The sequence below is a fragment of the Lupinus angustifolius genome, chromosome LG11, assembly GCF_001865875.1.
Source record: "Lupinus angustifolius cultivar Tanjil chromosome LG11, LupAngTanjil_v1.0, whole genome shotgun sequence".
Lineage (NCBI taxonomy): Eukaryota > Viridiplantae > Streptophyta > Magnoliopsida > Fabales > Fabaceae > Lupinus > Lupinus angustifolius.
Window position 1 is genome coordinate 677949 of NC_032019.1, and position 16798 is coordinate 694746.

Below are 16798 nucleotides of genomic sequence, written 5' to 3' on the forward strand. Positions count from 1 at the left end.
ATTTAATAAATTTTTTGGTAATATGATAAGAATTGTGTTAGGCAGAACAATTGTATTGGCCTTGTTCCAATGGTAAATAGTGTAACTTTAGATAAGGAACTGATTCTTCACCAGACAAATAACAAAATTGATATGTTAACATAATTATATTTATATTGCAGTATTAGTACTAGCAGCAAATTGTTGCTTCATATATATGGCTATAGATTCTGGGGTAGGGTGCTGAAAGTTTGAAGTGTGTTGAGGAATGTGTCATGAAATCTTGGGGGGAGTGAAAATGTGTGAGTTAGATTTAAAGCACTGTTTCATAATCGACAAATCGACATGTGTTAGTTTAAGTGATATATGTTTGATTTCCTTAACTTAGTTCTCGGGTTGTATTTATTCATTTGTTTAGGAAAAATGGTAATGATGAAAGTGAGTATGATATGACCGCTAAAGTGACGGTGCGGTGGACCTGTGTTTGTCTGATATAAATGCGTTGTTGGGTTGGATTTGGATTTCATTCTCATTCTCATCTCATTTCCAATCTCTCTGGTATGCTTACTTTCTTCATTCCTCCATCTATGTTTGTGTGTGTCTCACCAATCTACCAACAAATTTATGCTATTTCTTCTACCCCAGATTCATATTCATATTATATCAAATTTTTATCATTCAATTATTTCTTAAACTTACCCATTTGAATTTTCATTTTTGTCATGTATTGTGAATCATTATACTGGAGTTTACTTTTATCAATATTTTATTGTCATGATGCAGTGATTATGAATATTAACCTAATCAATCAATAATGGTACTTGAGGCTCTAGTTCCTCTACTTGATTGTGATGATATGCAAGCTGTGAATGATGATAATACTAATTATTCAGCTTGTTTGAGCAATGAAATGAAGAATCAAGGGAATCGAAAATTCCATTCTTCTTCCAAAGATAGTACCTTGCATGGTGGAGGACTTTGGATAAATGGCCTTATTTGTGCTTTTGAGTTCATCAGAAAATCAACAGCAGCAGCAGTTAGAGAGGTAAAGAAGAATAAGAACAATGGCTTTCAGGGAAATCAAGATAATAAATTCAACAGCTTTAGTGAACCACCTTTGCCTGTTGAACTTGAAATTGGGGATCTTGATGATTTAGATGAACTTCATTATGGCAAGGATTATCACTCATCACAGTCACAGACATCATATAATGTCTTTGGCAAAGAGGGTCTTCCAAGAAGTTATTGGAGGCCAATTGGTTGGACTAGGATTTCTGAACTTGTTCAGGCAGTGTATAGTGATGATGGCTGGGCTTCGCAGCAGCGCGATTTAACGGATGATGAAAGTGATATTCCTGTTGCAGATGTTGCAACTCCTTACTGGGAACGTCCGGTGGGTCCTATTTGGTGGTGCCATTTGGATGCAGGTCATCCATTTGTTACTACATGGTTAGCTAGTTCTCACTGGTTACATCCTGCTATTAGCATAGCTTTGAAGGATGAAAGTAGATTAATCAGCGAACGAATGAAACACCTTCTCTATGAGGTAAATAACTTAGTTATGTTATTTGAGAATGATGTTGCTAACTTTTTAATTTAATAATTCCAATATGCTGTAATGCTATTGCCATCATGCAAATGTGTGCTTCAGAGTTCAGAAACACCCTGTGAGTGTCTTATTGGTTTCTATGAGCCTTTTCAGTAAAATCAAGGTGCAAATGCAAAGATATTCAAATTTATTAAGTAAGCTTTTAATGCCTTTTTATTAGGTTCCGGTTCGAGTTTCTGGTGGACTACTATTTGAACTTTTAGGACAGTCTGCTGGTGATCCATTGGTTGAGGAAGATGACATTCCCATTGTATTAAGAGCATGGCAAGCACAAAACTTTTTGGTGACAGTTTTGCATGTTAAGGGCTCTGCATCAAACATCAATGTATTAGGTATTTTAGAAGTTCAGGTTAGTTAGTCTCTTTCCCCCCTCATTGATCACGTTCCTCTTTAATTATCTGAATCTCTAGTTGTCTACAACTAAGAATTACTTATGTTTGGTTTTGCAATTCATGTAGGAATTGCTTGCTGGTGGAGGTAAAAACATACCAGTCTGCATTCATGAGGTTGTAGCACACCTTGCTTGCCGTCTTGCACGATGGGATGATAGGTTTATATTATTTACATGTTGCTAGCTTAGTTCAATTTAATATTATTTAGTTTGGATTTGGTCTAAAATCTTCGTCCCGTATTATGGGATGGAGGAAGTACTTATTTGGGATCATTATTTAGTATGCAGCATTATCATAATTGCAGATGCTTTTGATATCATAGGTTGTTTCGTAAACACATATTTGGGGCTGCAGATGAAGTTGAATTGATGTTCATGAACAGGTATTACATTTGCTTTGGAACACTATATTTAATTTAGTTGGTCATCAGACCACATTTGCTTGGGAGTCATAAGGTGGTCTGATGGTGAAGAGGGCGGTCATAAGGAATGGAGTGTAGGAAGTTGTGGGTTCGAGTCCCACCATCAACAAAATGGGAGTTATAAGGGTGGTTTGATGGTAGGGTGTAGGAGGTTGAGGGTGGAGTCTCACCACAACAAAATACTAACATATTAACAACTAACATACTAACAATTTGCCGATCAAAAAAAAATTTAGGTGGTCATCTTTCCTTTTTGGTTTATAACATGGATATGTGATGCTTTTTTCCCTTCTTTATAGGAGGAACCATGAAGATTTGCATCTGTTCACTATAATATTGAACCAGGAAATTAGAAGATTATCAGCCCAGGTAATTGTGCAGAATTAACAAGTGTGTTGTTAGAGAATCTGTTATAATACTGTTTTGAAAAATGTATTGTTGCCAGTGATGCTGAGAATTAAGAAGAAACTATTTGCAGAAAGGAGTTACTGTCATGTATGGGAAAATAATTGGTTTCTTTTAAAGCATTGTATTCCTCTTTGTCAATATCTGTATTTAGTTAAATAAATGAGAAATGTGCAAGAGTGAGACTTAGAATATCACATAACTTCATTGATTGCACTTCTCTAATCACTATTGTATGTCATGAATATAAATAATTATGTAACGTGTCTGCATCGAAATTTTATACATGTATCTGTACTTTATGTATGATCTACCATATCAGGTTATAAGAGTGAAATGGTCACTCCATGCGCGAGAGGAAATTGTGTTTGAACTTATTCAACAATTGAGGGGAAATGCAACAAGATCATTGCTGGAAGGAGTAGTAAAGAGTACTAGACAAATGATTGAGGAGCAAGAAGCAGTCCGTGGCCGCTTATTTACAATCCAAGATGTCATGCAAAGCGCAGTCCGTGCATGGTTGCAGGTTTTTCTAATCTTGATCAAATAGTGAAATATCTTCTATATATCAGCAAGCTACAAATGTTTCATCATTAGATTAATTTGTTTTACATCCAAGTTTCCTTACACTTTTGCTGCATTTTATTTAGGATAGAAGTCTCACGGTTACCCACAACTTAGGAATATTTGGGGGTTGTGGCCTTATTATGTCCATCATCACTGGACTATTTGGTATAAACGTGGATGGAATACCTGGAGCTTCAGGAAATCCTTTTGCTTTTCTTATATTCTCTGCCATTCTGGCTGTGTTAGGAGCAGTGCTAATTGGAATTGGTTTGATTTATCTTGGGCTGAAAAAACCCATGATTGAAGAAAATGTTGCAGTCAGAAAACTGGAGCTTCAAGAGCTAGTCAGGATGTTTCAACATGAAGCAGAAACTCATGCTCAATTACGAAAAACTGTGCCTCATAAAGATATTCCTAAAAGTGCAGCAGTTAGGCCAACAAATGGTGCACATCGTCACTTCACATTCTCAAAGTTGTTCCGTAGGTAAATATTTGCAGTGGTCTATAGATATTTGAGGTGCTTTTATATGGTGCAGTTTGTTATCATGTTACCAGCTATACTTTTGTTAAAGTTATGTTAAAATGTGAAGTAATTATTCACAGGTCGATCTTGGAAATGATTTATCTTTTGAAATCTTTGTTTGAGAAATAATATTTTGACATGGGTTATGTCATTGAATGGGTAACACCCTTAACAAGAATTCAATCTCTTTATTCCAAGCAGGCATGAGTTGAAACATCCCTTGCTTCACACTAACAGCTAATTTAAAGAAAAATCTTGTGTTGGAACACATCAGATACTAGAAAACTTCAGAATGTGTTAGCTGAATTAGTACATTACTTCACCAATATATTTGCTGTGATTGCAAGGTTTTGGTAACAAGTGTATAACAACTAGTTTGGAACAATTTTGCAGTGACAATTCCACTATTTTCATTTTAACAATCAAGGTAACTGGGCAAGCATACATTACTATAATAGAACTAGAACAGCAGCAAAACTAGTACAATAATACAGGAACAAATGGGTTCATCAATCAGTGATTAAGAATTAAGTTAAGCTTATCTACACAGTTATTATGGCTAGTGTTAAAACAATTTACAAGAGCCCATCAATAGATTTACATTCATACTTGCAGTAGTTCCCAGTATCACTAGCAGAAAGAATGCCAATTTTTCATATGAAATCTACATTGTTTGTGTAAACCTCAAACATGTGATTGGACCTTCTGGTATTGCATGGAGAATCTTGGGATCCATATTTTCAAACTCCAAAAGCCACACCATATGACCCACCTGATAAAAAAGTAGATGTATGATCTAATATACTAATTCCTCATGAAAATAATAAAACCTTTAACCCATACTAAGGATGTACTATTACCTTCCAAGAAAGGGCATGCTCTGGAGGTTTGAAAATTTTGCAATGCAAGTCACAAGCACAAGCAACTTCAGTAAGCTATTCTTAGTCCTTATACATTTTGTCCCAAACTGCTGCTCCTGTAAATAGATCAAAAAATGACTGAAGGTTACAAGGACTAATAACACATCAACATCTATTTTTGTTGTAATAACATCAACTCCCATGGGGTGGCACAATGTGAATTATGTCTCTCAAGGAAAGGACATGTTTTGAGCCCTTGTTAAACTATGTGGGTGGAAATGGTCATATTATTATGCTCATGGCATAGGTCTGTGACTTCCCTAACTTCTTTTAAAATACAAGAAAATGGTACAAAGAATAATAATAAGCATCTTACATGTGTCTTTCTTGTTCTCACATGAAGGAATCAAGGGGTACATGAAAATTGTGGTAGATCTTTCTTATGAATGAAGTTAGTTCTCACCTGGCAACAGAAGATGAGTTGAACAAAATAAAAATGATCACATCTTCAAATTTGACTCCTTGGTACTTCTGATTCTGTGAATTTGGAAAATTGGAATAATTTTTCAGTACTTATTTTTCTTTTCATATGAATATTCTTCACAATAATTTAAAACCATAATCTCCTAATCAAAACTTATTTTTATATCTAAATCTGCAAAGTATGCTTCAATAGATTGAAATATTGTACCTCTGTCTAATTCCATGGATGCTGTCAAGAAGTTCCATTATTTGTTGCAACCTGAGATTATTTGGTCTCTCTTTACTGTTTAGTACCAAGGTTGAGACATTCAAAACAGTAACTAGTTCAGCTTCAATTTCACTGAGCTTTTGATCTATATGTTCCATGAAATCCTCATAAGATGATATTTCTGACAAGCTGCTGGCTATATTCTTTTCATTCCAACTGTTGTTGCTAAAGGATCCTTGAAAATTCTCCATCTCTTTTTCATCAATTGGATTCCCTTCACTTTCCTTGGAAAGTTGCACATCTTGAACATCGCCGAGTTTCATCGTATTGGGATTCAAGTCATCATTGGTAAAATCATTTTGAACTTCCTCCTTTGGAGCAATGATTCGAACTGGACTTGAAGCATCTTCTGTTGTGTCTTCAATGTTCATAGTGTTTCCGATTAGCTGACTTTCTTTCAAAGATATTGCCTGAGACCACAATTGCTTATGTTGTAATACAATTATTTAAAGGTAGTTGTCTAGGTTTTTATGCATCTTGAACTAATAAATAAATGCAATAGTAAAGGGCGGCCAAATGCACAAGACTCCCACTTAGTGGAGTCTGGAGAGAGTAGATATACACAGCCTCACTCGTGCAAGCGGAGAGACTGTTTTCAGGTTAAAAATTGAATACACCGATGAATCGGATAATTCACGACATAGCTAAAATGACTGTTCTCTCTCAGCATATTAATTTAGGATGACATCATTGTCATAAATTCATAATGACAATGAAATGTGAGCATAATACTCTGATAGTACAGATGAATTCATTTACCTCACTTAGCTTTATGGAAAACTCATCAAGCAATTCAATGCGCCTTTTAGTATTCTCTAAAGCATTTAACACCTTCTTCCTCTGATAAAGCATTTCCCTTGCATCATTTTCCTCCCCCTTCTGAATTCTTATAGCTGCTTGTTTCTGAAGCTTATCTGCTGCCTCTGACAATCGGAGTAGCCTCAATCTAGCACTATTTGCTGCATCAACCACAACATGTAAATTTTATTTCATTTGAATGATTTTATTTTGTCCTAGTTTTATATGTTCTTAAAATGTACAAATATGATTGAAGTTTCTCCTAATTGAATTGTTTCTAAGACCTCTTCATTTGCATGTGCATATGATTACTACAACAGTGAATTGGTGTTGTCACCCATTATTTTAAGAGGAACCCTCTATGAGTATGACCCACAAATGAATAAAGGTTAAGATCAACCTAGTTAGCCATAAAAGACAAATCTTTATGAACCCTTTAGAGTTGGAATATGAAAAAAAAGTTTTTTCTCTGTGCAAATGATGTAACATGATAAATCATTGGGATTACTATAGTATCTCGTAATGGGTAAGTTGTAAGAAAGAGTAGTTGAATGAGGTTTGAGAGAGAGAGAGAGAGAGAGAGAGAGAGAGAGAGAGAGAGAGAGAGAGAGAGAGAGAGAGAGAGAGAGAGAGAGAGAGAGAGAGAGAGAGAGAGAGAGAGAGAGAGAGAGAGAGAGAGAGAGAGAGAGAGAGAGAGAGAGAGAGAGAGAGAGAGAGAGAGAGAGAGAGAGAGAGAGAGAGAGAGAGAGAGAGAGAGAGAGAATGAGGGGTACCCTTGGTTGTGGTGTGATTTGCCTCAGAATGAAGTTGATCGAGTTGAGAACGAAGGTGTTGGGTATTGAAGGTTGAAGAAGGAGAAAGAGCGCAGCACATGATGATGGGTCTTTGGGGAATTGGAAGTGCAGGCATGGCTATGGATATGCTTCTAACACACTTCATTATCAGTGAATTGTGACCAATTAGGTGAGTCAAATGTGGCTAATGTTTACTTCTGTTCATATGATATGTCTATTTTTTAATATATTAAATTTATGAAAGTGTAAGAGTATCATCAATTATAGGGATTTCAATGTTATATCTATGTGATACTTTTCAACTATGTAATCTCTTTTGGTGCTTCAAGTATTCCTTATATTTCTCCTTCTGTTCTATTGTTTAATTTAGTGTTAGAGTACAAGAAAAAAATATGAAGGACCCAATACTTTGTAGTTTGTACTTTGTATAGTGTCATATCTCATGTTAATATAGCTGTTCATGGAACTGAAAATTAAAATAAACTTCAATTTCCCACATGTTGAATACCCTTAAATATATGATCTTATCATCTCACAGTTACAACCCTACCAAACCATTTAGGCTTTTGTCTCAATTAATTTGGCAAATGAATCATTGAGTTCCTCCTTTGGTTGAGAAAAATATATGTACGATTTATATATCGTCACTACATCATCCACAATTCATATTTAATTATCACTTATATATATATTACTCGCATTTTGGGACTTGTAGCTTAACAACAATGGGTAGAAGGTTGTGACCATTGCATAAAACGTAATAATGGATGAATAGTGTTTAGGATATGAGACAGGTTATTAATGTTAGTAATTAAGGTGTAAGAAAAATAAGATCTAACTTGTTCAAGGAAGGAGGATTAGACATATAAAAAATGAAGTTTGTAAGACTGTACATTTAAAAGTAACACAGCATTAGGACTAAGATGCTAATACCATGTAAATGCCATAATAATTGAAACTAACTCCATCAAGAAGGGATTGTCCAAATCAGACTTTTCAAGCTTAGACATAACATAAGACAAACTTTAACAAAATGATGAGGAAAATGAAGCCAGATATTAGTTTTTCACTATCTCAACACTCTCAGAAGCATGCAAGGATAGCTAAAAGGGTGAAGAAAACTAACAATCATGTAATAATGATTCAAGATATAGCCTCCGCCGACATATCTGTACAACACTAACACCATCACTGACTCTACCCTCTTTGCATGGTTGTTGTATGAGTATCATATAATTCAATGGCCACATTGAATAAAAAGATTGCTATTTTATTCAAATGGGCTATCTCTTGTCTGATTCTCTTCTCAGATGCAGCAAAAAAATTCTCAAGGACATAAACTTGGAGATATATGGTATAGATTGGTTACTGAACTGGGTAGAAGTACAATGGTTAAATTGTACATGCAGGCTAAGTCATGTTGTCAATCCTATCCTTGACTTGTTTCGGGCGCATGGCTTTCTGAATGTCCCACCTTTTCAGCATCAGATGGACCTGATTCCTTCACAGCTTCAATTTCCATGCTGGCAGTGCGGCTTCTTCTTCTATTCCTTCGATCCTGAAAGTGATCATATTAAACAGTTGTTTAGCTTAAGTTTTCAGTGTTTTGACAAGCGTGGCAACCAAAAGGGACTCAAGACTTATGTCAACAGATATACTTCAATATTAAGGATAAAAGCACAAAAAAACTGCATACTGAAAGAGGACCTAGCTATTCATGTTATCCACTAGAATATTATTATGCACCTAAAAGCTATGCATGTAGAAACTGTACTTTCCAAATAATAAAAGTAAGAGGTTAATCTTGCTCTGCTTGTCTTTGAGCTATACTGAAAGGTGGTCAGAGAAAAGTAAAGTAGGCTGAAGAAAATCCAAATAATTCTTTACCAAGGTTTTCATGTAACGATTCATTCGATCTAGTTAGTGGTATCTTCGGTCAACATATGCATACGGGAAAATAATGATAAGAATGGAGGCAAAGTACAAAAGTAGCAAAATTGTGATTAAAGACTCAAGAGTCAAAAGTACTAGAGTAAAACAACATAACTAATTTATGGGAAGACAAGATATAAAAGCAAACCTCTCGGACTGTATATTCATCAGCTTCGAGCATCCTCACAACCTGACTCATTTTGGGCCTCTTTTCTGCATCAGGATCAACACACTTAAGTGCAACCAGAAGGGCACGCTTTAAAGCATGTGTTGATGGTTTAACTTCAAGGCTTGAGTCCACAACTTCCTCTGCCCTCCTTGTCCCAACCATCATCTTGAGCCATTCAACAAGATTAACCTGTCATGAGGATAAACAAAATCTCAGGAGTCATGAGCAATGTGATCAGCAACGATTCCTTCTAATGGAAGATGAAGTTACAAATGGCAAGCTGGCACAGCTCAAAAGGATTTGAGACCTCATTAGCAGGACGCGCATAGTCTACAGGGTCCCTTCCGGTAATTGCTTCGAGCAGGAGGACGCCAAAGCTATAAATATCACTCTTCTCATTTAACAAACCACTGTTAGCATATTCCGGTGCCACATAACTGAAATCCACAACAGAAGTAAGTTTTCAAGTGCACAATCCTTTATATAATGTATATAAGGCAAAGTTAACGGAATTTTCTCTGTATACCCAAATGTTCCCATTACTCTAGTGGTTATGTGACTTTCTCCAGAATCTAGAAGTTTGGCCAAACCAAAATCAGAAACCTTTGCATTGAACTCATCATCAATCAATATGTTGCTAGACTTTATATCCCGGTGAACCACTTTTGGTTCTATAGCTTCATGTAAGTAAGCAAGCCTGCCACCAGTACAGTAAAATAGAGAATTTAATCAGTCGGATTAGGTCCTACGTTGAAACTGCCATAAAAGTAAATTTTATAACTGATTAAGAAGGAAATCATAAAAATAGAGACAATATTGAGATTAGGTCTGGAGCTCTTTAAGACTTATGGAGTTTGGTTAGTGGTCCAATGGGGGAAGATAGTGTATTGTCGCATAGTCCAGAAATCGAGAAACATAGATAAACAATCAATAAAATTGATGATATATTTTAACATGCATAAAAGACTAATAATAATATTAATATTTATTAAAGGAACATGAAATAAAAGAAACTTGAAACAGGTTTACAATCATAACTATGTAGAAATGAGGATTTACAATAATAATGCCAAGTCATTTGGGACCAGATAATATGAATGATTACCATAGCCCATGTTTTTAAGTTGCTAGCTGAACTTACGCTTTGGCTGTGCCGAGTAAAACTTTCATGCGGGCTTCCCAGGTAAGTATCCCATGTTGGTGCATGGCTCCATGTAGCCATTGTTCTAAGTTACCACTGTTCACATATTCATACACTAGCAGCCTAAATATAATCCAATGAAAAGTACATTCAATATTCATTACAACAGAAAAAGAAACATAACGGAAAATGCTTAACTCAATTTTGGACCAAAGAAAATGTCAACCAAAGTTGGCACAATAATTCAGAAATAGAATAGAAGAGATAATGTGTACTTGTGAGAGCACAATTTTAATATTAAATGGATAATTTTGTCAAAGAGATGAAGGAAAAAAGGTTTACCTATTAACTCCTTCTACGCAATATCCAAGCAGACGCACAAGATTTTTATGTCTAACATGGCCAATAGCTTCCACTTCAACCCTGAATTCTTTCTCCGCTTGTCCCCTATGAACTCAATACAGAATATGATTGCATAACAAAATCAAAATAAAAACTAAAAAATGTCATTGCTTATGATTAATGACAACTACCGCTACAAGAAAAATTAAAGAGGACATATCAAACGATGATATAAAGTATCCTTACAAGTTGTTGAGAAGTTTCTTCACTGCCACCTCAGTTCCATTGATCAGTCTTCCTTTGTAAACAACCCCATACCCACCCTCACCAACAATGTTCTCTGCTGAGAAACGATTGGTTGCTTGTTGCAGATCTCTAAGCGTAAACCAGTGGCCCCACCCAAGATGAGAAAGTTCAGGCAAGCCGATTAAAGGAGAAGCAGTCACCAACCCTCCATACGACAATGCAGTCTGCTTGTTAGCATTCCCGGAGCTTCCTTCTTCCCCTGACATTGAACTGAATCCTCTCTCATGATGATAAATTGAGCTGCATTGACTTACATTATCGGGATCACTGAATCTTCTCATGCCCAAATGAACAGATACATTATCTGCATTCTTATCATTCGCCTTGTCATGAAGAGGAACTAATGCATTTTCTTGTTGAACATGAGAATTCTGCACCCCAACTTTGTCAACGTTGATATCTTTCGAGACATTTGGTATTTGGGATAGAGAGTGCTTATCCAGAGATCTCCTTGTCCTAGACTTTCTCCGAAAAATCACCCATATATATAATATACAAAGAACCATAACTATAAATGCACCAACACCTATGCCAATCAAAACCCATAGTTTCAAACCAAAAACTGACGTCTTCTTTGACAACACGACATTCAAAGAACTTCCCGATGACATAATCTGTTGTTACAACGAGTCAACCAATTTTGTACCCCAAATTCTTCAGCTGGTAGAGTTAAGGCATTCCCACCTGGGTGCAAGAATCTAGCTAAGTACTCCCATTACAAGGCTTCGAAAACACAAACCTTAACACTCTTTACAGACAACATTTCATGCCTTGCAACAATCCCATGAACAAAAACACAAATATCACCTAGTCAACTAATCATTAGTGGCAACTTTACCATGCTTTAAGATAATTCCAGTCTACGAAAAATTCGCCAAGCTAAATTAATAGATCTTTGATTCTCAGGTTTAATTAGCATACAATACAGCAAAAAGAATCCAATTATAGGAGGGACAAGCTTAAGGGATTCAGTTAAGGTGGATTTTGGGAACTCATTTGTTCTAGACCAAAAACCAATACTACACTTGAAACAAACATATAACAATACAAAAGGCACACTGAGTAAATTCACAATTTATTGGAAAAAGGTAAAAGGGCACAACAATTCTAATCGAGAAAGCATCACTTATGATCCAAGTAAAGAAAAAATAAAGTGAAATGTGAATTATCTTAAAAGTTGCTTAGAAACACAAAGCATTTACCTTTGCAGTGATCCTAGATCTTCTACCTTGAGTATCAAAAGAAGCAACAAGCTTCAAAGTTCATTTAGATATCAAAAGAGACTTGATGTGAATAGAGATAGATAAGTACATGAACACCTAAGCAACAGAAAATCCACATGCTGCAAAAGATGATGTGGCACACTAGTAAAATGAGCTCAAAGAGTAAGATATTCTTTATTAAAAAACAAAACTTGAAAGGGAATGCCAGATAAAAATCTTATTTTGATGTGAGATAAGAGAGAAAGGGAAGATTTTTAACAAGGGAGAAAAGAGAGGGTAATGAAATGGTTGATGGGTAAGAGCAGAAGAAGAAAATGGAAAGGAAACAGAGAGAGAGAGAGAGAGAGAGAGAGAGAATAAAGAAAAAAGGAAGAGTGAATGAAGAGAGAGAATAAGGTGTTGGAGTGAACCTTAATCCCCAAATCTAGGTTGGTCTGATATCTATTGTCCTATTTGTGTTAATAGCAAAATTCTTCAAACATGGTCATGGCATCATCTTCTGTACTTGCTTATTATTCTTTCTTGTTAGTAATGAATCAAAAATCTCGTCATATCAGGAGATAAATTATCTCCTTCAATCAGTAAAATAAATTATGAGATATGTTATATGTAATTATAAAAATGATTCTAAAAACTAGGGTAAAATTAAAATTAGCATTTCAAAATGTCAAAGTTTTTTTTATAATGTGTCAAATTAAAATTAGCTTATATTATTCTTAGAAGAGTTTATTTTGTTTTGTGTTTGGACTTGTAGTCCTTAAATTCAAAAAATAAAATAAGTAAATCAATCGGTTAATTACAAATCTATTCAAACTTGTCTTTTTTCCTTATAGAATAAGTACTTAATTAAGATTTTATCAAAAACTCTTAAATTTAATTACTTTTCTTATGTTGATAATATTTTTATAATCACTTTTCTCTTGTTAATAAAATACATGTATAAAGAACTAAAGCGTATATTTGTAACAAAAAGTTTCTTTATAACCTATCATACATAGTAAAAATGAGTTGATTTAATTTACCTTTAAGAAATTGTAAATTCTCATTCCTATAGCTAATTTCTTTAAAAGATTGAACATGTCAAAATCCATAAGTTTTGTATATGATGTTATAAAAATAAAAATTGCTAGATCACAATTAAGCTTGGTAGGTCGCCAGATTTATTTTTCCCTTTTTATGGGTAATGCTACCCTTAATGTTTGACTATGTATCCACGATTCAAAATTTATTCTTTATAGCCATAGTTCTGTGAGAGAAAATTGCAAGTTTGAGGAAAAAATTGAACCTTTTATTTAATGCAACTTCTCTCTCTTATTTAAATTTAAAAATACTATTTTCTATTTTTTTCCACCATCACATTATTTTTCCAAGACAATCCTACATAAGAACATCCTTAATTTAGTAAATAGTTTTCCAGTGGATTTTTTAACACAAAACTCAAACTCTAAATTTTATATATGATCACATTATATATTACTTGAACTATTATTTAGTTACCAATTAGTTGTAATCGATCACATTTCCAATAACCCAGATCTTCAAAATCAATTATGTATAAGAGTAGTGATCTATTTACTCTAAGCAGTGTTATTAAACTCGGATCGGTTAATGACTCGGTTCGGGTACTGGGTCAATGAGTCACTGGTCCAATCACTGGGTCAATGGTTGGACCGGTTAACTCGGTTTACATTAAAATTCTAAAAATTAATGATATTGTATAACAATATTTAATAATTGTATACTCAAAATTTAAAAACATTAGTGTACCTAATTAAAAAACCAATAAAGAAAATTTTAATACTATAAAATGACACAAGCAAGTTGAAAACATTATCATATATAAATTATACTTTAACTACAGCAAAAATGTACAATAAATTTAAAATTTAATTAAACAACAAAGATTTGGTTATAATGTAAGATAACAAGTGACAAACATAATTACATATAAATTAAAAATATTTGACTTTTTCACCTCATCAATTTGGTTATTTTTTTTTTTAATTTTCATTGACTCGGCCAGTCTAACCGGTCTGATCATCCAAATCATCAGTTTTACGCTTAAATTAACTGAGTCAAACCAATTTTGATACAAAACTGGTTAGATGAGAGACTCGAACCGGTTGGATGACCGGTTCATGGTTGAACCGGTCTGACCGGCCGGTTCGAGCCGAGTTTTATAACACTGACTCTAAGAGTAAATTTTTTAAACTTACTCTTCTACCTAGTCATCAATGAACTTCTAATGATTTAAATATACTCATTAATTTAAACTATTTGATTTTCCTAGAATGGAGAGCTAAGATGAAGAGTAAGTTACTTAATCATTTTTATTTCCTATATTTAATTCGAAAAACCCAAAAAATTGTAACACATAAGTAAACCTTGTCAAAATCCTCCTTTTATATTATAAAATTAATTTTATCCATGTAATCAACATTGCTTAATGGAAATAAAATTTGATTGAAGTAGATTTAAAAAACATATTTAAACACATATAAAAAAAATAATTAAGCTTTAAAATATAAAACACCTAAAAGTCTCTTTAAAATATATTTAAAATTTGATTAATGTTGATATAAAATAATTGTTTTATATTACTTAGTAAAATGTGAACAATTTTTTAAGACATGTGATCTTTTTCCGTCACATTCCTCGAAGTTTGGATAGTTGCTTGAAAGCATTAGCAATATTGTCCTCTATTGTTTGACTAATGGATAGTACTAGAGGACTCTCATTTGGGACAATATGATCCCTTTGGTAGGTCCATGTACCTCTAAGTAACTCTTCTGAACCCTTAGTAACCACTCCCTTCATTATTATTGTCTTGTGAGTTCCACATATCATTTCCTCATAATCTGTGTCCCCTCTTTCTCCTAGAATGATATACATTGTCTGCAACATTCAATCTCCAACGTACAAACAAATACCTAACATAATAAACACTCACTTATTCAATATCATGAAATGAATCATGCAATTATGCACCACATCAAGCTAATAACAAATAGGTAACCGATAAAGTAGTAGCGTATATCTGTTGTCCCATAATGTGTGTCACTCTATATGCCATAGACTTGTGATTGGTCAGAAAAATATTTAACAATTAAATTTTAACTTGAATATATTTTTTCTGACCAATCAATTCCGAATAAAATTCTATCTAATAATTCAAAAGATTTGTGTTTTATTTCATTTATCTACTATGGCTACCTCATGTAAACTAATACAATCACAATGGCCCAAAGGGGCAACTCGCCACTTTCTTGGGCTAATAGCATAGAACTTTGAAATTGAACCATTTTCAAACCCAAACGAAATTATATTCACTAAATTTACTAATACTCCTAATTTTTACTCAAAACTTACACAATACAAAAATATATTTAATATAAATACAAAAGATATTCAGCCAAGCCTTTATTCAGGAAGTCCAAACCCGGATGGAATCGTCTGTCCCCAATGATATCTCATTATCTGTCTAAACTAATCATACAATGACATATTGATAAAAGAAAATTTTTAAAAGTAAAAAATAATAAAATAGAACATTCTAATTGGATTGGAACATGAAATGAAATACTGTTTTGAACAAATGATTTATGCCCATCCAATGATTAACATTTCCCCTATTCATAACATTCTTCTATATTACATCACATTATTATTTCATTTTTAATATTCAACTTTAGACAATTCATATCATCTCAATTAAAACTCATATAACTATGACATTAACATAAAGTGTATACATCTATTTCTCTTAACATTATATTATCATATACCAAAAAAATCAACTCCTATATTACATTTTTTGTAGCAATCTCTTCTAAAAAGAGGAATTCAAGCATCATCTCTCATCTCATGGTGCAAAGCCTAAAACTATTAAGTATTTTCACTCCTCCAAAATCAAAATAATGCATATGTAATCATCATATCTTTTAAACATGATTATAAAAAATCTTTAAAATTATTATAAGAAACTGCATGAATAGTTTATTACTGAATAATCAATTGTAATTAATTTTTTTATTTGTCTCATAATTTGGTGTATTTAATATTTATGCATGTTTATAAAAAATGTAGTAGCAATTAATTAGTATGTTCCCCCGGTTACAAACTAAAGAAGTGAAGATATGAAGTAAATGAAAATGAAGTGGCATGGGTTTCTTTCACGCTATATATAATACATAATCATAAACTTTGAAGGGAATATATCCCTTTCCCTCTTTTCCTCTTACTTTATATATTCCCTCCACTACTTATTATTTATCCCTTAAAACATAAACAAACATATCAATGTTTTTATTAATATAACTATTTTTCATAAATAACAAAAATTGCTTTTTATCATTTCATTAATATAATTTCACTAATTATTCATATTGCTATAAAAAGTACTTATTAATATTAAGAACATAGCTGAAAGTCTAACTATTAATATATATTTTAAACTTGTGAATGAAGAAATAAATATAGATAAAGAGAGTTAGAGTAATATAACTCCAAATAAAGAGAAAGGAATCCATATGAAAGCTAGCCGTTAGGCACATTCAAGGAACGCGTATGTTATTAAATATTATATA

At 33.4% G+C, this 16798-nt stretch overlaps 3 protein-coding genes across 14 annotated transcripts; 1 reads left to right on the forward strand and 2 right to left on the reverse strand.

Annotated features, from left to right (window-relative positions):
• On the forward strand, nucleotides 390-3973 carry LOC109360998. Of its 3 annotated transcripts, none has more exons than XM_019606265.1 (8): nucleotides 390-537; nucleotides 763-1525; nucleotides 1749-1937; nucleotides 2047-2138; nucleotides 2303-2362; nucleotides 2701-2770; nucleotides 3129-3332; nucleotides 3457-3973. In XM_019606265.1, the coding sequence occupies exons 2-8, from the start codon at nucleotides 794-796 to the stop codon at nucleotides 3859-3861; spliced, it is 1752 nt and encodes a 583-aa protein (XP_019461810.1). In that variant the 5' UTR covers nucleotides 390-537; nucleotides 763-793; the 3' UTR covers nucleotides 3862-3973. The 3 variants fall into 3 exon arrangements, with proteins under 3 accessions (XP_019461810.1, XP_019461813.1, XP_019461812.1); XM_019606268.1 differs by having other exon boundaries at nucleotides 391-488; XM_019606267.1 differs by lacking the exon at nucleotides 390-537 and having other exon boundaries at nucleotides 721-1525.
• On the reverse strand, nucleotides 3543-7268 carry LOC109360999. 7 transcript variants are annotated; one of them, XR_002109243.1, is made up of 7 exons: nucleotides 7079-7268; nucleotides 6267-6466; nucleotides 5448-5917; nucleotides 5220-5293; nucleotides 4865-4872; nucleotides 4757-4831; nucleotides 3543-3657 (listed from the first exon to the last, which is right to left on the reverse strand). XR_002109243.1 is itself a non-coding variant. In XM_019606270.1 (6 exons), the coding sequence occupies exons 1-4, from the start codon at nucleotides 7242-7244 to the stop codon at nucleotides 5257-5259; spliced, it is 873 nt and encodes a 290-aa protein (XP_019461815.1). In that variant the 5' UTR covers nucleotides 7245-7268; the 3' UTR covers nucleotides 4391-4831; nucleotides 4865-4872; nucleotides 5220-5256. The 7 variants fall into 7 exon arrangements, 3 of the variants coding, with proteins under 3 accessions (XP_019461815.1, XP_019461814.1, XP_019461816.1); XR_002109242.1 differs by having other exon boundaries at nucleotides 4757-4872; XR_002109241.1 differs by lacking the exon at nucleotides 3543-3657 and adding an exon at nucleotides 4391-4656 and having other exon boundaries at nucleotides 4757-4872.
• On the reverse strand, nucleotides 8078-12544 carry LOC109360881 (probable receptor-like protein kinase At2g42960). Of its 4 annotated transcripts, none has more exons than XM_019606077.1 (8): nucleotides 12192-12544; nucleotides 10930-11673; nucleotides 10684-10788; nucleotides 10342-10464; nucleotides 9727-9897; nucleotides 9508-9637; nucleotides 9180-9389; nucleotides 8078-8657 (listed from the first exon to the last, which is right to left on the reverse strand). In XM_019606077.1, exons 2-8 carry the CDS (start codon nucleotides 11598-11600, stop codon nucleotides 8529-8531), a joined length of 1539 nt encoding a protein of 512 aa, XP_019461622.1. In that variant the 5' UTR covers nucleotides 11601-11673; nucleotides 12192-12544; the 3' UTR covers nucleotides 8078-8528. The 4 variants fall into 4 exon arrangements, with proteins under 4 accessions (XP_019461622.1, XP_019461620.1, XP_019461619.1 ...); XM_019606075.1 differs by having other exon boundaries at nucleotides 10930-11728; XM_019606074.1 differs by having other exon boundaries at nucleotides 10930-11759.